The sequence below is a fragment of the Rutidosis leptorrhynchoides genome, chromosome 3 (assembly GCF_046630445.1).
Source record: "Rutidosis leptorrhynchoides isolate AG116_Rl617_1_P2 chromosome 3, CSIRO_AGI_Rlap_v1, whole genome shotgun sequence".
NCBI lineage: Eukaryota > Viridiplantae > Streptophyta > Magnoliopsida > Asterales > Asteraceae > Rutidosis > Rutidosis leptorrhynchoides.
This window is the reverse complement of record NC_092335.1, coordinates 593,393,615-593,409,881: the sequence shown is the minus strand read 5'-3', so window position 1 is coordinate 593,409,881 and position 16,267 is coordinate 593,393,615. Positions and strand designations below refer to the sequence as shown.

At 32.1% G+C, this 16,267-nt stretch overlaps 1 protein-coding gene across 2 annotated transcripts; it reads right to left on the bottom strand.

The window, feature by feature from the left end:
- Window positions 1–5,828: 5,828 nt before the first annotated feature.
- Window positions 5,829–12,788, bottom strand: LOC139898777 (sucrose transport protein SUC4-like). 2 transcript variants are annotated; one of them, XM_071881547.1, is made up of 5 exons: window positions 12,074–12,788; window positions 7,531–8,258; window positions 7,025–7,088; window positions 6,892–6,935; window positions 5,829–6,066 (listed from the first exon to the last, which is right to left on the bottom strand). In XM_071881547.1, the coding sequence occupies exons 1-5, from the start codon at window positions 12,576–12,578 to the stop codon at window positions 5,911–5,913; spliced, it is 1,497 nt and encodes a 498-aa protein (XP_071737648.1). In that variant the 5' UTR covers window positions 12,579–12,788; the 3' UTR covers window positions 5,829–5,910. The 2 variants fall into 2 exon arrangements, 1 of the variants encoding a protein (XP_071737648.1); XR_011777141.1 differs by having other exon boundaries at window positions 5,976–6,066; window positions 7,505–8,258.
- Between the last annotated feature and the right edge of the window lie 3,479 nt (window positions 12,789–16,267).

Sequence of the window (16,267 nt, the reverse complement as noted above, 5' to 3'; positions counted from 1 at the left end):
AGAAAAAGACGGTGTTAAAAATAAATTTAACGGAAAAACGCGGGATGTTACATATGTACGAACAACACCGATTAATGGCAACAACTAAATTTCGGGACGAAATTTCTTTTAACGGGTAGGTACTATAACAACCCTCATATTTCCATACCTGAATTGACTAATTTGACTATAGGGTTGTTATCCATACGTAATATATAATTAAATTTGACATTAATCAAATATTTATTTTTTAGTCGACACTTTTTGTGAACTAAAGTTTACACTAATTATATAAAATAACTTTAGTTAATATTAATATTAATGCGTATTATATTTAAAACTATATGAAACATAATTATTAATTAAATGATAAGTTATTTTAATCATTAAATATATATTTTTAGCTTATAAAAAAAGAGATTTTTTTAAAATTAAATAATGAGCCCATGAATTTTGACTAAATATTTTCAAAAACAAAAACTTATTAAAAACATTTTTAACATGTTTTTATTTTTTTGTCAAAATTGGCACATTTATTTTATTTATATTTTTTCTTTTCACCAACCATTTTTTTCCTATAAATACCTACTTCCATTTCATAAAAACTTGTATCAAATCTTTGGAAAAACTCTCTCATAAACTTGGGAAAGTACTTGAGGTATTTTCTATATTTTTTATCAAATTGCTTTTATTTTTTTTTTGTATATTCTTTAAAAATTCGAATTTAATATATATAAATTATTTTTACATGTTATAATTAGTATTATAAGTATTATGATGTATAAAAATAATTTTGATAATTTATGGAATATTATTTATAATTAAATACGAATTATGTAGTATTTAAACATAAAAACAATATAAAATTCGTAATAAAATATTAAACAGTAATAAAAATAATTATAAATTTTTTTGAGATTATTATACTTTTATAAACAAGTGAAAATTATAAAAATTAAATAAATGGAGCGATTAGTATTTAAAAAGAATTTACTTTTGCATTATTCTAAACCGAGAGAAATAATAAAGAAAATACAAAATAAATATAAACGTGTATTAAATATTTTTATAAAATTTTTATATGATTAGTAGCATCACTAGATACTTTAAAAAAAATATAAAAATTAATTTTAAATTATTTTTCCTATTTATTTAATCATAGGCCGATTACAATGGTTAAATAATTAGAAAACATTAAATAAATAATATTTTGATATAAAATTTGATTTAATAATTTTTATAACATTTTTACATAATATAGAACCTGTAAAAATATAAAATTATTTATTTAGGTCGATTTAATATTTATTACCTAATTAAATTTGATTAATATAAACCGAGTATATATATAAAGAAAAGTGGGAAATAAATACAAAAACTTGATAAAATTATTTTTATAAAATATCCTACTGAATTGTATAATTAACTAAGTTTATAAAAATTATAAATATAATACTTAATGAATTAATATTCGAATTAACATATATTAGTATGATTTTCGATTAACATAAGTATATTACATATACTAAATTAATATTATTATTATAACTTACGGTTAATAACTAAGTATACTATATAATAAAGTATAATGCTTATAATGTAAGTTAATAACAATACATTATTAATAAACACTTATTTTATAACTATACTAATTTAATAATAATAACTTATAGTATATAATATAAGATAATCAAATTGTTAATACATTAATAAATATAATATAACATATATAATAACATATAAACCTAAAGTGAAGGTTAATCAAAGATAATGTACAATTCATGTGAACTTCATCGCTACTCACGGTCGTAAGTGAATGATGTCTAGGTTGCCATTTATGGGTAAGCTTGTGGATCTCGAATGCCATGACTTAGATTCTGGTCAAGAGTCCTGGGCCCCCGGTTACATCTGGTCATTCCTGACTTATTTGATAGCAACGAAGTTTGAGTAAAGTTATACAACTTCTTGCTAAAGATTAACCCGAACTTTCTAAAATTGAAAAATTACTATAAGTGGAAACTTTTCATAAATAGTAACCTTCCGAAAATGGAAATTCTTTAGTGAACCATTACTATCAATATAGTACTATATACTATTGTCTGTTAGGCAATGTCTGATCATACGTTTTATCTCTAGGTTGAGATCTCGGTCACGTCCTTCCGTTCAATTCTTTCGTGGAATACTCTTTTGTGCTACTAAGGTGAACTTCATAGCCCCACTTTTTACTGTTTCATAACTGTTTTATAACTTTTGGGGTGAGACACATGCTTGCTTTATAACTGTTTTACGCTTAGACACAAGTACTAAATTGTTAACTATGCTGTCATGCTTTGATTCATGCTAAATTCCTACCGTAATATCGTCAATTGCTACGTTTAAATGCAAACTTAATTATTGTGAGTAGGCCTATTGAGAGTAACGTCTCTAACCATTCGACCGTTGGTCTTTGGTTACATAATAATGATTCCACGACACTGACAGTACAAGGTGTCATAGGGTAAATTGTTTAGTAGCGATATTACAAACTGCAGCAACACTTTTAAATTGATATATCTATATTGATCAACTTTAAACTAAATCTTGTGGTCTAAAACTTTGGATATTATTTATAAACCTATGAATTTCACTCAACCTTTTTGGTTGACACTTTAGGCATGTTTTGTCTCAGGTGATGATTGAGCTAGCTGCTACTTGCTACTAGATGATTGATGTATGCTTTGCTGCTTGCATGGAATCCATCATTCATATTTATCATTTTGTTTAGACATTTCCCATTTACTGTACTCTTATGATGTAAAACATTGAATAATGCTTCCGCTGTTTATTTAATAAATAAAACGTCTCATTTAGAGTCATTCTCGTTTGTACAACTGTGATATGATATAATTAGTCACAAATTCCCCAGGCCCTATTTGGGGGTGTGACATCATATGCACACACACGCGTTCGGAAGAAAACTCGAATCGCATTACAGGAACCCGATCCTTTAACCATCCCTAGGGGCAGGCGGACCGGGTTTGAATCCTGAATGGATCCGGGAGGAAACCCCCTGGGTCAATCTGGATATCCATATTTCAGGCAGATTAATTAATAGGATGTGCAGAGCGAGGCACGAACTCATGACCTAACCCCCAGACCCAACACACAAGGTGAAGGGGATACCGTTGAAGCAATGCTTCGTTGTCAACCGTACATTTCATATCATATTTGTTATTCAATGAACATGCATTACATTTTTTATGAAATTTACGGTACGTAGTTTATACAATAACCAATATGACAAAACATGAAATTTACAGTAGTTTATACAAAAACCAATATGACAAAACATGAAATTTACAGTAGTTTAATATGACAAAACAAAACTCTAAAGAATCCAAGTTGTGTGGGGGCAAATTTGTCTGCAAATGTTTCATTTATGCATTTAGAAAACAGTAATCAGATTACCACCACATCCCTATCATAGAGGCTTACATACAGAAGCACTGAACTCTCTAGAGTTTTATTTTCCCTCCACACACAATAAAAAACTCACACGTGAGAGCTGTAATACTTTCTTTGTATACGTACTATGGCATCTAATAGTTTTGGGTTAACTGATTTATAAAGTTTTGTATGTTTTTTTTATTTTTTTATTTATATTTTTTTTGGCGAATATATATATATATATATATATATATATATATATATATATATATATATATATATCATAAAGATTAAGCAGCAGAATACAAATTACACGGTTGATCGATGATCTGAGGTTCGTGATCGAACCCGATACATACAAACATTGACAATGAATAACTACATTAAATTGTGAGCAAACATTCCCCAAAAATAATAATAACCATGAACTTCCATAACCCGGCCCATCTGCATTCCTACCAAAATCCAAACCTATCGATATACAACCCCCCGAGCCCGGCCATGCTCGGGAAAGACCACCCGATCCACGCAAAATTCGATCAACAACAAACCAGCTAGCCCGTCCATCGGGAAACCCAAGAACACCTCCCCTGAGACCAGCAAACCGAAGGAGCCCCCTAATAAACACCAAACTACCGTACGAGCGGTCGAAGAGCCCTCAAGAGACCACAACAGAAAACCTCATGTTTCGATATCGACATAGTCGACTACGGCGGCAACGACGCCCATCCAACCCGAACCGGAAACGACGATAGGGAAAATGGAATGAAACGGAACCAATAAGCAAGTATAGGACCAAACCCACCCTAAAACCACCAAGAGGCGACGACAGACGGAATTTCAGCCGGAATTCGACCTCCACCACCACCACCATCCGGTGGACAAACACAACAGCAGACCAAGAAGCAAATTGACGCCATTTTCAATGAAACACCCAATATATCTAAAACATAAAAAACCGTTAAAAGAAACCGGCAAAAAAGCACGCCGGAGCAAGTGCTCCGACGCTCCAAATCTGGCGGTCGAGAGGGACGATACCGCAAACTACAAAACAAAAAACGACTCTACACAAGTCCAACTACACGGATCTCTAGAAGAGATTGTCGCATGTGATAGCCGGATGAGAGAGTCGAAGGGTCATATAATAACAGGTATTCATCATCAATTAAGAATGTGAGTGCTGTTATGTTTTCTTTTTATATGTACTACCGCATCTAAATTCTAATAGTTTATAGTTTTGGGTTAACTGTTTTATAAAGTTCTGAGTTAAAGTCATGTGGTGGACTATTTGTAATTGAGTGTGTGTGGATGTCTCCCTTAAAAAGAAAAAAAAGGAGATGTGATTAATGGGCATATGAATCTTTGAACATAAGTAAACTTAACTGAATTTATAAAGATACTTTAATGATACTTTCGACCCGTTTTATATAAAAAAAAAGTAACTTCTAATTTTATTTTATTTTTAAATAATAACATTGTGTTGTAGCTCATGTGTTAGTAGCCTGACTCTCTTAGCAAGAGGTCAGGAGTTTGACTCTCATGGGGTGTAGCATTGCACACAAGGTTGACCATTTACCCTTGAATTCTACTCAAGGGTACCTTCCGCACATCGCGTTGCGGAGGCAGTGGGGGAGGAGGGTTTTACCGCCCATGCCCTCGGATTTGGCCGGGTTTCCTCCTGGGTAGCAGTTGGGGGCGGGTTATGCAACTGCAGGAGATGAACGCGTGGGTGGTTAAGTCCCCTAAGTGATCCGTACTGCTGTTAAAAAAAAGATGTAAATGTACATTCCGGATCACATTAACCATTTCAAGAATGTTGAAAACTGATTCTTGGCATATTTGTCATTTGAGATAAAGAAATCTAAAAAATATCACAACTTTTTGTAGAAATGTTACAAAACATAACATTATAGATGCCTTTATATGACAATGAAGTTTTTAGATTTTTTTTCTTATATGATAAATATAAGATAAGATTCCTGAATACTGATACCCCTTATGGTGGCAGAGCAGGGAAAAAAACAATCCATGTCACTATACACCTATGATGCATATAACTTTAAATGTAAACAATAACCACCTATAAATAAAGCTTGTAACTTTGTTTGTGTATATATTGGTTTTTACATAACTACATTGTTATTTCCATTATTGAATCTTATAAATCCAACACAACTGTGGAGTAAGTACTATACACAGTTGTAGTGAATTCATCAAATTTAACGCTGAATGGGCGTGTAATAACATCACTGCAGCTATCGATCAAAGTAAAATAGTCGAGTTTAGTATGTTTGTGTGAGACATGTATAAATCAAGAGTAATTACAATTATATTATTGTAACTAACAAGTGCTATACACAATTTGTTTGCAGTAGACTCCATGTTACAAATAATAATAAATGATAAATATATATAAAGGCAAAATAAATAAAAAGGTAATACAACAAAAAGGTAATACAACAACAATACTCGCTTGCTGATCAAACAAAATACTTGTTATCAGTGTCAAATTTTGGATTTTTCAGCGGGCCTGGAGCGAGGAATAGCCAAGATGGCTACAAGCCCACTTGCAAAGGCTGCAACCGCTGCTATTGCAAAGGCTGGAGAGTTACCCCCACCGAATAACGAGTCCCATGGCCCACTTCCAAGCGACACCACGACCTATCGAACACAAACCAACACATTATTATATCAGAAAAACAAAAACATAAACCCACGAAAGTATATGATGTTATATTTTTATTTTTTATTTTTTATTTTTTTGGTGAAAATCTTAATAACATTATAACGGATCTGAAGATCAACAAGTGCAACCGATACAACAGAAACCAAAATGAGTTGTAGCCAAAGTAAACAACCTAAACAAAACGACCTCGCCAACAGGGTAAACTCGTTTAACTAGGAAATAAAATAAGGCCAAAGCTATAACATATGATGTTGAAGTTTTAATTTGAACTGTAATAAGGTGTGCTAAAGTAATGAGTACAACACACCACACAGATTACTGGGCCATCTTTCTGGCTCTTTTTGGGCCTAATTGGATATTGATTTATTGATCCTTAATGGGCCTGAATTCGGGTTTCAGGATTCGGGAAGTAGGTCCGGGCCCATGCTGATTAGTTCAACTCTACTAAAAAGGTATATTTCTATGCAAAGAGGAAAACCCCAGTTACATATACATATATGCAGGCAATTAGACCCGTATATTTACTGCATAAAACATGCTAGATCAGTTTATTAAAAAACTGATATAAAAATGAAATGATAGAATATTCTTCCTAGTTGTATTTTGGCTAAATTTCTGCTAGTAAAACGGACAAATTAATATAATTGGAGAAGAGAATGTTTCAGGTCAGACCTTTACCCATTTTGACACGCTGCCTGACCACCCTTTTTCCTCATATAGACAACTGAAAACGGGTAAAAGTGACCTAGAAAAACTGATTGAAGTGACCTAGAAGGCTAACAAGACTTGGAATGAAATACCTGTGGGAGCACAATGGACACATTTAAAACGCCCATTGACAACCCTGCAATAAAGCACCCATTTTTAGTAGCTTGCGTTATTTTACCGAAAGACTACACGATACGAAACCCGTAAAATAACTTGGATATCTACCTTGGCCAAGTCCTAGTGACTCGATCCGTGAGGATATCAAAGCATATGGCACACTATATGTAACCTGCAACATAATTACATAAAAAAGGAATAAAATCCTCAAGCATAAAAGTTCTTACAAGGCCAAAAACAAAATATTAAAAATTTAACCTCAACACCATTAATCAATTTGACCAAAAAATGTAAGTGGTTAAAAACTTAAGGAAAAGTTTTTTAAAAATGGTAATGGAAGAAATCGATATAGGGAACGTACGTTCATTTGCATGTTTCAAGAACTATAAGGCCAGTTTTGCTCAAAAAAGGAGTGGAAGCTCAATTTAATTAACAAAAAAAAGTAAAATATTTGGTTGCCTACATCGAGTTTTTGATTTTTTTATCTCCTTTTTATGAGCGAATTTGAACATTCACTCTTTATAACAAGAAAACAAACTTACATCCCCCTTAAACGGTACTCTCGTTAAACAGACATTAGATAATTACGGTTTTAGCAGAGACGGATCACATACAGCTAACGGCATGCCAAGAATTGCAAAAATAACGAGCGCAGCAATCACGATTCCGTTTGGAGGAACACCGTCAATTCCATAATCTGCTTTGCTTGCCACAAACGAAAGTACGAGCATTGCAAGAAAACAAAGAAACATAATAATATTCGAAATTCCCCATATAAAACCCGATCCCCATTTTCTACAAAGATTCTCCATAAAAACCGAAGTTATTCCAAGTATAACCGAATTCAACATAAGCCCAAACGCACCCATTCTAACTCCATCACTATACTTTTGATCACCAATCGGGTCACCACCGTATATTTCTCGACCCATCCAATCGGTATCAAATAGAATAAACGGAAACCACCCGATCCAAGTTAAAGAAGTAACAAATAATATCAACCAAACGGGCCCCGGAAGGTATTTAAATGTTCCAAACATTTCCCAAAAAAAAGCTTCTTGCGGATGGCTTGATACTTCGGTGACAACATCTTGAACGGACGTGATTGGTTGCTCGTGAATTGCGGTGACGCTTATGTACGTCGTGCACATGATGAAAATAACGTCGAGAAGAAAGGCGGATTTAAGGTTGGCGCAATTGATGTCGCATGATGAGTTGAGCGTAAAAGGAAAAATCTTGTACCAACTGCTGTAAGCTCCGGTTGCATAACCGAGAACGTTACCAACTGCCATAAACAGAGAAAAGTACGCATTTGCCACTCGAGTTCTTCGGTGATCTTTCCCTGATAAAAGATGAAGTTGGCAAAATCATATGCAAGAATCCATTTTACATGTCAAAATGGGTTGGGTAACGGGTTCAACATACTTCAGGTCGAATGGGAAATTTTTGGTAGTTGTTGAATTGAGTTCGGTTGACATACTTAGTATCGTACATATAATTATTGAGTCAGATATGATTATGGAAATTATATTATTTTGCTGATGATCTAACTTTTCGAGTAAGATATATATGAGGTTCTATACGTAATACGACACATTGGGGCTTGGGCGATTTCTGAGTTATGACCGATGTTTCAATTAACCGGTTTCACCCATTAGGGAGAACCCAAATCGATCAAAATATAAATAAATGGGTCGAACCTTACAAATTCAAATTAACAAATTGTATTGTGATACCGCAATCTAAAGATATAGAGCTGCAAAATTAACACGAAATTCAAATTACTCAATAAGTTAATAATACTGAACATCCTACTGCCTTGTTTCTCCCCATCTTTCGTAGGGCCGATCTAACTTCCTCCTGGTTATTCCTCCTGGTTAATCCTCGTGCAGAAACAGTTGTTTTGATTTTCCTGAACCTCGTGGTGTTCCATGTTCTGCTCCGTTCTTTCCCTACCGAAGAGGGATGCAAAATACTCTTCCCATCTTTTCCTAATAAGGTCTTCTCTTACTATACTCTTCCCTGCTTCCCAGATTTTACCTCCACAAGAGTCCTTTAGATATTTAGGCTCGATGCTTCACAAATCAGGAAGGATAGATGAGGACGTGACGCATCGTATACGAGTAGGATGGTTGAAGTGGAGGGCAGCGAAAGGGGTGTTGTGTGACAAGAAGGTACCCTTTAAATTGAAAGGGAAATTCTTCAAGGTGGCAATTAGACCAGCCATGCTGTACGGCTCAGAGTGCTGGCCAATGACGAAAGCCCAAGAGAGGAGGATGGACGTGGCAGAAATGAGGATGCTTAGGTGGACGTGTGGTAAGACCATGCTAGATATGATACCAAATGGAGTTTTTAGGGAGAACTTGGAAGTTGGGAACATAACCAACGAGCTGAGGGAAGGTCGACTTAGATGGTTTGGGCATGTTATGAGGTGCCCACTTTTAGCCCCGGTTAGGAGAGTCGAGACTCTCGTTGTTGGGGGCGTAAGGAGAAGGGGTAGACCCAAACGTAGATTGGAGGATAGATTGAAGCTCGACATGAAAGAGCTTCTACTGACGGAGGACATGACTTCTGTGGAGGAGTAGAATTAGTATAATTGAGTAATTTGTATTTTTTTTTTTTTTTCAATGTGTAGTATATTTTTTTTTTTTTACCACCACTTATATAATTATATCTATATATTATATAGCTTCAATATATATTATTATGTGTAAGTGTATATGCCTCTGTATCTATATGTTTTTATTCAGGTTATATATAGGTTCTGTGTATATGTTTGTATCTGTATATGTATGAATGTATGTATCTAAGTGCATGTATCTAAGTTTATATATGTATGCTTGTACCTGTACCTAGGTATATATACCTATGAATGGCTTTATATGTATACATGTTTAGGTATAGTTATTTATACATGCTTATGTGTGGGTGGGAATATGGGTTAGGTGGCTGTGTATTTTGATTGTTTGCATGTCTACTTGGATTTACATATTTTTGCGCATTATATTATCCATGCTTTTTGTCTTACTGTTGTGCATGACTGCTATATGTGTTTTCTTTTATGGATACTTTGTATGGTTGCTATTTCTGCACATAACTCTTACAGGTACGTATGCCCGCACTATTCCGTTTGGAGGAGCATTCATGGCCGGAGGTCCTTTAGGAAGCAATCTCTTGGCTCTTCGAGAAGAGGGAGGGACGATCTTATCTAGCCACGGGTTCTATACCCGCGGGTGGAGTAGGGACTTTCTTCTAATCTAGGGTTCGAGGAATGATTGTCTACACCCCACCTCCCCCATACCCTACATTCGTGAGATTGGGTATTGTTGTTGTTGTTGTTGTTGTTGTTGTTGTATTAGATATATAATATAAAAATTGTAAGAGTATATTATTAAAATTTAATTGATCTTATCAAATAATACATGAAGAGAGAGGTTACCATTTATTAAGATAATGATGTTCTTAACCTTAGTTACCCTTCTATCGTTTAGTTAACGTGCAATGTCAGTAAACCTACACCAATTTCTACAATTCATTATGATAAATTTTTGAAGACGTGCCCATTTTGACCCGCTCATATGGACCATTATCCAATCCCGAATACCTGTCTATTTACCACCTTCGGTAATCAGTTATGCCTGTGTTGTACTGGTTCGCCCACTTACTGGGTTGACTATGTACTCAGTGCAGATAAGTTTAACTAGCTAGAATTTATATAAAATTATAATAAAATGTATAATATAATAATAAACAAAAGATAAAGATAAAAAGTACTGAATAATATTAGCCACATGCTTAGAATGCCATACAGAGTACACAAAAAAAAAAAAAAATCAAACGATATATCTGAATCAGCATTCACATTTTCTTGATATCAACCAGATTTATGAAGTTTGTTAAAGGGAAAAATTGTTAAACTTGCTAATGTTACAGTCAGCTTCTTCAAGTTGACTGATGTATTTAAGACAGTTCTATTTAATTGTAAAAGTTTGATATCAAAGTGTCTCTTATGCTAATAAGCGGAGATTATGTCACCTTAACATCACATAACAAAAATTACAAAAGAAAACAACAGGTGCTAGATAGAGAGTACTACGACCTTGACTCATGGATCAACGGTGTCCGTAATATCCAATTTCGAGATTGAGAATGACCTGTGTACCGTCCCTTTTATATAACTTAATGTAAGCAAACAAATAGTTGTCATTATCTAACATCTATTCCTAACGAGCATGACCCACATAAGGATCCAAAGATTTTGAAAACCAAAAGGCGTTAAATCATTTATCTAGAAGACAAAAATTAAACCTACATTAACTGCATACACTAAATATTCTGAAAGCCTAAACTTATTTAAATTCATCTTAGTTTAAACTAAAACCTGTGTCTTTTAGCATGCTTCAGACCATTAAGTAATTTTGTTGGCTTTACGGATCCGAGATGTATATAACACTAAGAAGTCTCCAACACGTAGTTGGCTAATTCAACATATGACATGATTAACTTCAATTAGGCTTAATATAATTGACTTGTTTACTTTTTTTTCTGTATTAAGTTTTGTTTCCATTTGGCTCTTAATCTATGTCTCCTATACTAGAGACCAATTTTCAGATTAAGTGACAAAGAAACAACAATTTTACTTACTGGACTAAGAGCAGCTATACAGAAACAGAAATAGATCATTAAGTGGAAAGTAAACAAGCCTTATAATCAGTCACCAAAATACCTAAAAATTTGAGACTAATTAAATGCGCAATATAATTGGAAGCAATATAATTTAAATGTGCAATATAATTTAAATGTGCAATATAATGTCTCAACTCTAAACAAGCTTCGAATTCCTAAAAAATTATATTGCACATTTAAATGGTCATTTAGAAACAAATTTTATCCAACTTGAATGATCACAATCAAATAATTAGTCACCAAAATACCCAATAATTAAACATTATACATATCATCATGTATCATAAAATACACATAATTATACATTAATGGTCAATTAACCTTACTTATTAAAAAACTTCAAATCACTAAACCCTAAACAATAATTGAATTCTAATTCATCCCAATTAAAGAGTACCCACCAAAACAGAACCCCAAAACATAATATTAACAATTAACAAACAAATTAAAATTAATCAACAAAATTATTACCAGTGAGATCAGCAAGAAGAGCTCTACAAGGACCTTGAGTAGCATTATTAGCCATATCAAGAAACCAAAACCCAATCACAAAAACAACAATTGCTCTTGTTTTCTTCTCACCATCACCCAACAACCCACCAATATCCGCTGCAAAACCAATCAACAAAACCGACAAAATTATCGAACCACAACCCACAACAATAAACGATATTCTTCGACCAAATTTACTCGTAGATCGATCACTCATATGCCCAGCTAAAGGTTGAACAAAAAAACCAGATAAGGGCCCACAAAGCCAAATTATACTTGACCATGCGTGTGGTATCCCTAATTCTTGAACATATGGTGTTAATAATGATAACTGTAACGCCCACCCGAATTGTATCCCACATGCTACTGATGCTACTCGGAGCAGTACCCGAAGTGGGATTCGGGTCGGTATATTTTCTGCCGGAATATTGCGGTGGCGGTGTGTTGTTTGCCGTTGTTGATGTTGACTTTCCGGCACCGTCATGGTTGTTCTTTTTTATGGATAATTGATCAAAAAGGTGTGAACTTTAAGTTAAAGTGAGAATTTTGCGAGTGAGTTACAACTGGGTTTAGTGTTTGATTGATGATGATGGTGACAAGTCATTATTATTGAAACGTTGCTACTGAATTATACTTGGTGTGTGTATTTTAGTGTGGTGTGTTTGAGAAATGTTCTTGTTTGTTGTGATTGTGTTCATTTGTTTGTTTTTTTTTTTTTTTTCCGGCTCAAAAACTATAGAACTATTATAACAAACAAAAGAATGCTCATTAAAAAATGAGACCTCCTTTAAACTTACAAAGAAAGAAAACCAAGCTAACTAAATTAAAAACTATAACTAAGCTCGTAAAACCAACAAGGACAATGATCATGGACAAAGAATAACAAAGGAGAAGATGGAAAACAATCAAAGCGAAACACGGGAGATTAAAATCTATCTAAACCGAAAGTTCCTCCGACAACAAGCGACAAAAGCAATTATGCATCTTTGATGAAAACGCTAAAAGATGTCCTCTCCGCACCTTGAACCAATTTCTTCTTTCTCTCCTTCCTCGGCCTTTTAACACGCTCCGATTCGGGAGGCGGTTTGCTAGAATTAACGTCGCCCTTTTGAACTCCTTCCATATTATCCATAACCTTGCAAAAAGCCGCAATAGAGACGTTCACGTTTTTATCTTTAGACCCCGGGAAAATAAACGTATTACTAATAAGCCCGTTACAAGAAGTTGGCCCGTTAACCCCATCGAGCTTCAATCCATCATTCAAAGCCTTGCTAGATCTAATAACCCGTCCTAATCCATCCGGACAAAGTCCATATCGATTACAAACGATTCACAATAGTTGGTTACATCGCGAGGTACTTGACCTCTATATGATACATTTTACAAACATTGCATTCGTTTTTAAAAAACAACCTTTCATTTACATCGAATGTTGACGGCATGCATACCATTTTATAATATATCTAACTATAATTGATTTAATAATAATCTTGATGAACTCAACGACTCGAATGCAACGTCTTTTGAAATATGCCATGAATGACTCCAAGTAATATCTTTAAAGTGAGCAAATGCACATCGGAAGATTTCTTTCATACCTGAGAATAAACATGCTTTAAAGTGTCAACCAAAAGGTTGGTGAGTTCATTAGTTTAACATAAATAATCATTTCCATCATTTTAATAGACCACAAGATTTTCATTTTTCAGTTCTCATAAATATACGTCCCATGCATAGAGACAAAAATATCATTCATATGGATTGAACACCTGGTAACCGACATTAACAAGATACATATAAGAATATCCCCTATCATTCCGGGAAATCCTTCGGACATGATAAAAACGAATTCGAAGTACTAAAGCATCCGGTACTTTGGATGGGGTTCGTTAGACCCAATAGATCTATCTTTAGGATTCGCGTCAATTAGTAGATCGGTTTACTAATTCTTAGGTTATCAAGCAAAAAGGGGGCATATTCGGCTTCTATCATTCAACCATATAATGTAGTTTCGATTACTTGTGTCTATTTCGTAAAACATTTATAAAAGCGCATGTATTCTCAGTCCCAAAAATATATATTGCAAAAGCATTTAAAAAGGGAGTAATGAAACTCACAATACGATATTTTGTAGTAAAAAAATGCATACGACGATACTGAACAATGCAGGGTTGGCCTTGGATTCACGAACCTATATCAATTGTATATTTATTAATACATGTAATCGTAATCGAGCAAGTTTATATATATTATTATTAATAATATACTTGTTATGTTTTATATTATATAGATAAATTTAATATATTTAATTTATGTATTTTATGTAACTAATATTTATCATTCTTTAGAATATGTTAATAATAATAAAAATATATTTTAGGGTTTATATATGATAACAATATATATTTATGTATTAACTGATACATTTTATATGTATATATATAGTTTAGTATTTATCATTTTAATAATAACAATATAGAGATATGTAAAATTGATATTATTGTAATGTATTTTTTTGTAGAAAAATATCCATTTGTATTGATACTGGTAATGATATGAATATGAATGATAAATATAATAATAGCAATAATAATAATAATAATAATAACTATGAATATAACAATTTTACTACTAATAATACTAATGATAATAAGTTTAATAATAACAATACTAAATATCATATTAATAATAATAATGGTAATATTAGATATGAATGATAAATATAATAATAGCAATAATAGCAATAATAATAATAATAATAACTATGAATATAACAATTTTACTACTAATAATACTAATGATAATAAGTTTAATAATAACAATACTAAATATCATATTAATAATAATAATGGTAATATTAGTAATAATACTTATGTTAATGATAACAGTAATAATAATAATATTAAAAATCAAAAAATGATTCTAATACTAATATCTATGAAAATAACAATAGATTGTATTATTTTCATAATAATAATAATCATCATAATGATAATGTTACTAAAATAATAAAATTAATAATAATAATAATAATAATAATAATAATAATAATAATAATAATAATAATAATAATAATAATAATAGTATTAATATTAATAGTTCTTGTAATAATAATAATTTAATAAGGTTAATAATAATGTTAATAACAATAATAACAATACTTAAGGATAATATTAAAATGATATTAGTATTCATGATACTTATATTAATACTAATGGTAACATAAATTATAATACTTTTAAATGTAAATATGATAATAATAATAATAATAATAATACTAATTGTTATAATGCTAATAATAATAATAATAATAATAATAATAATAATAATAATAATAATAATAATAATAATAATAATAATAATAATAATAATAATAATAATAGAGAAAAGAAAAAAAAATGTATACCCTTTTTAAAAGCCTCTCCAAAAAGAATTGCCCGAGACGAGAATCGAACCCGAGACCTCACGTTCACACATTAACACTCTTAACCATAACTCCGTATCCATTTTTCTGATTAAGTTTACGAAAAAAATATAAAACTCGTTTGTTTATTTCTCCCCTCTTCTTCTTTACCCACACTGAAACGACCAAGTACCCAACAACTCATCACAGCTAATTTCCAAATTTGATCTATGACTTGAATTAAAACATAAAGAATTACTTGTTGCTGAATTGATTAAACAGAAAAAGAAAAAATACAGTAGCAAATAGGAGAACACCTGAACCCGTTTTGAAACTAAAAATCAATTTGATCTAAAACCTTTCTAGCCTTATAACAATTATTTATTTTATAATCTGTACTAGTAACAGGAACGACTCATAAGAATGTTTGAATTTAATTAGAGCAGAAATAAAAATAAAAAAAATAACTGTACAGCTCGTTTTAATGAAAAATTCGTTCGTAATATGAAAAATTAGCGTTTGAAACTTTACAGGAAGTTCAAGTGAAAGGTTTCAAACATCTTTGCATTTATAGATTTTAAATTAAAATAAAAATTCGAAGTTTTTTGAAAATGATACAAAAACAGGGCAGTGTGCTCGTTCTTCGTTCTTTTCTGCTTAAATTCGTTTGTTTAAAGGCTGATAAGGTTAGTTGTATTTGATATTAGATAAAATAAATTCGACTGGATTACCTATCACTGAATGTGATTGAGTTTTACAGCATTTTAAAG

Bases quoted from the DNA above. Each gene is read 5' to 3' on its own strand.
- LOC139898777 (XM_071881547.1), bottom strand. From the start codon at position 12,578: ATGACGGTGCCGGAAAGTCAACATCAACAACGGCAAACAACACACCGC. The intron at 8,259-12,073 runs GTAATAATTTTG...ATCTTTTATCAG, and splicing joins TCTTCTTGCTGATCTCACTG to GGAAAGATCACCGAAGAACT. The intron at 7,089-7,530 runs GTATGTGATCCG...ATTATGTTGCAG, and splicing joins TTCTTGGCATGCCGTTAGCT to GTTACATATAGTGTGCCATA.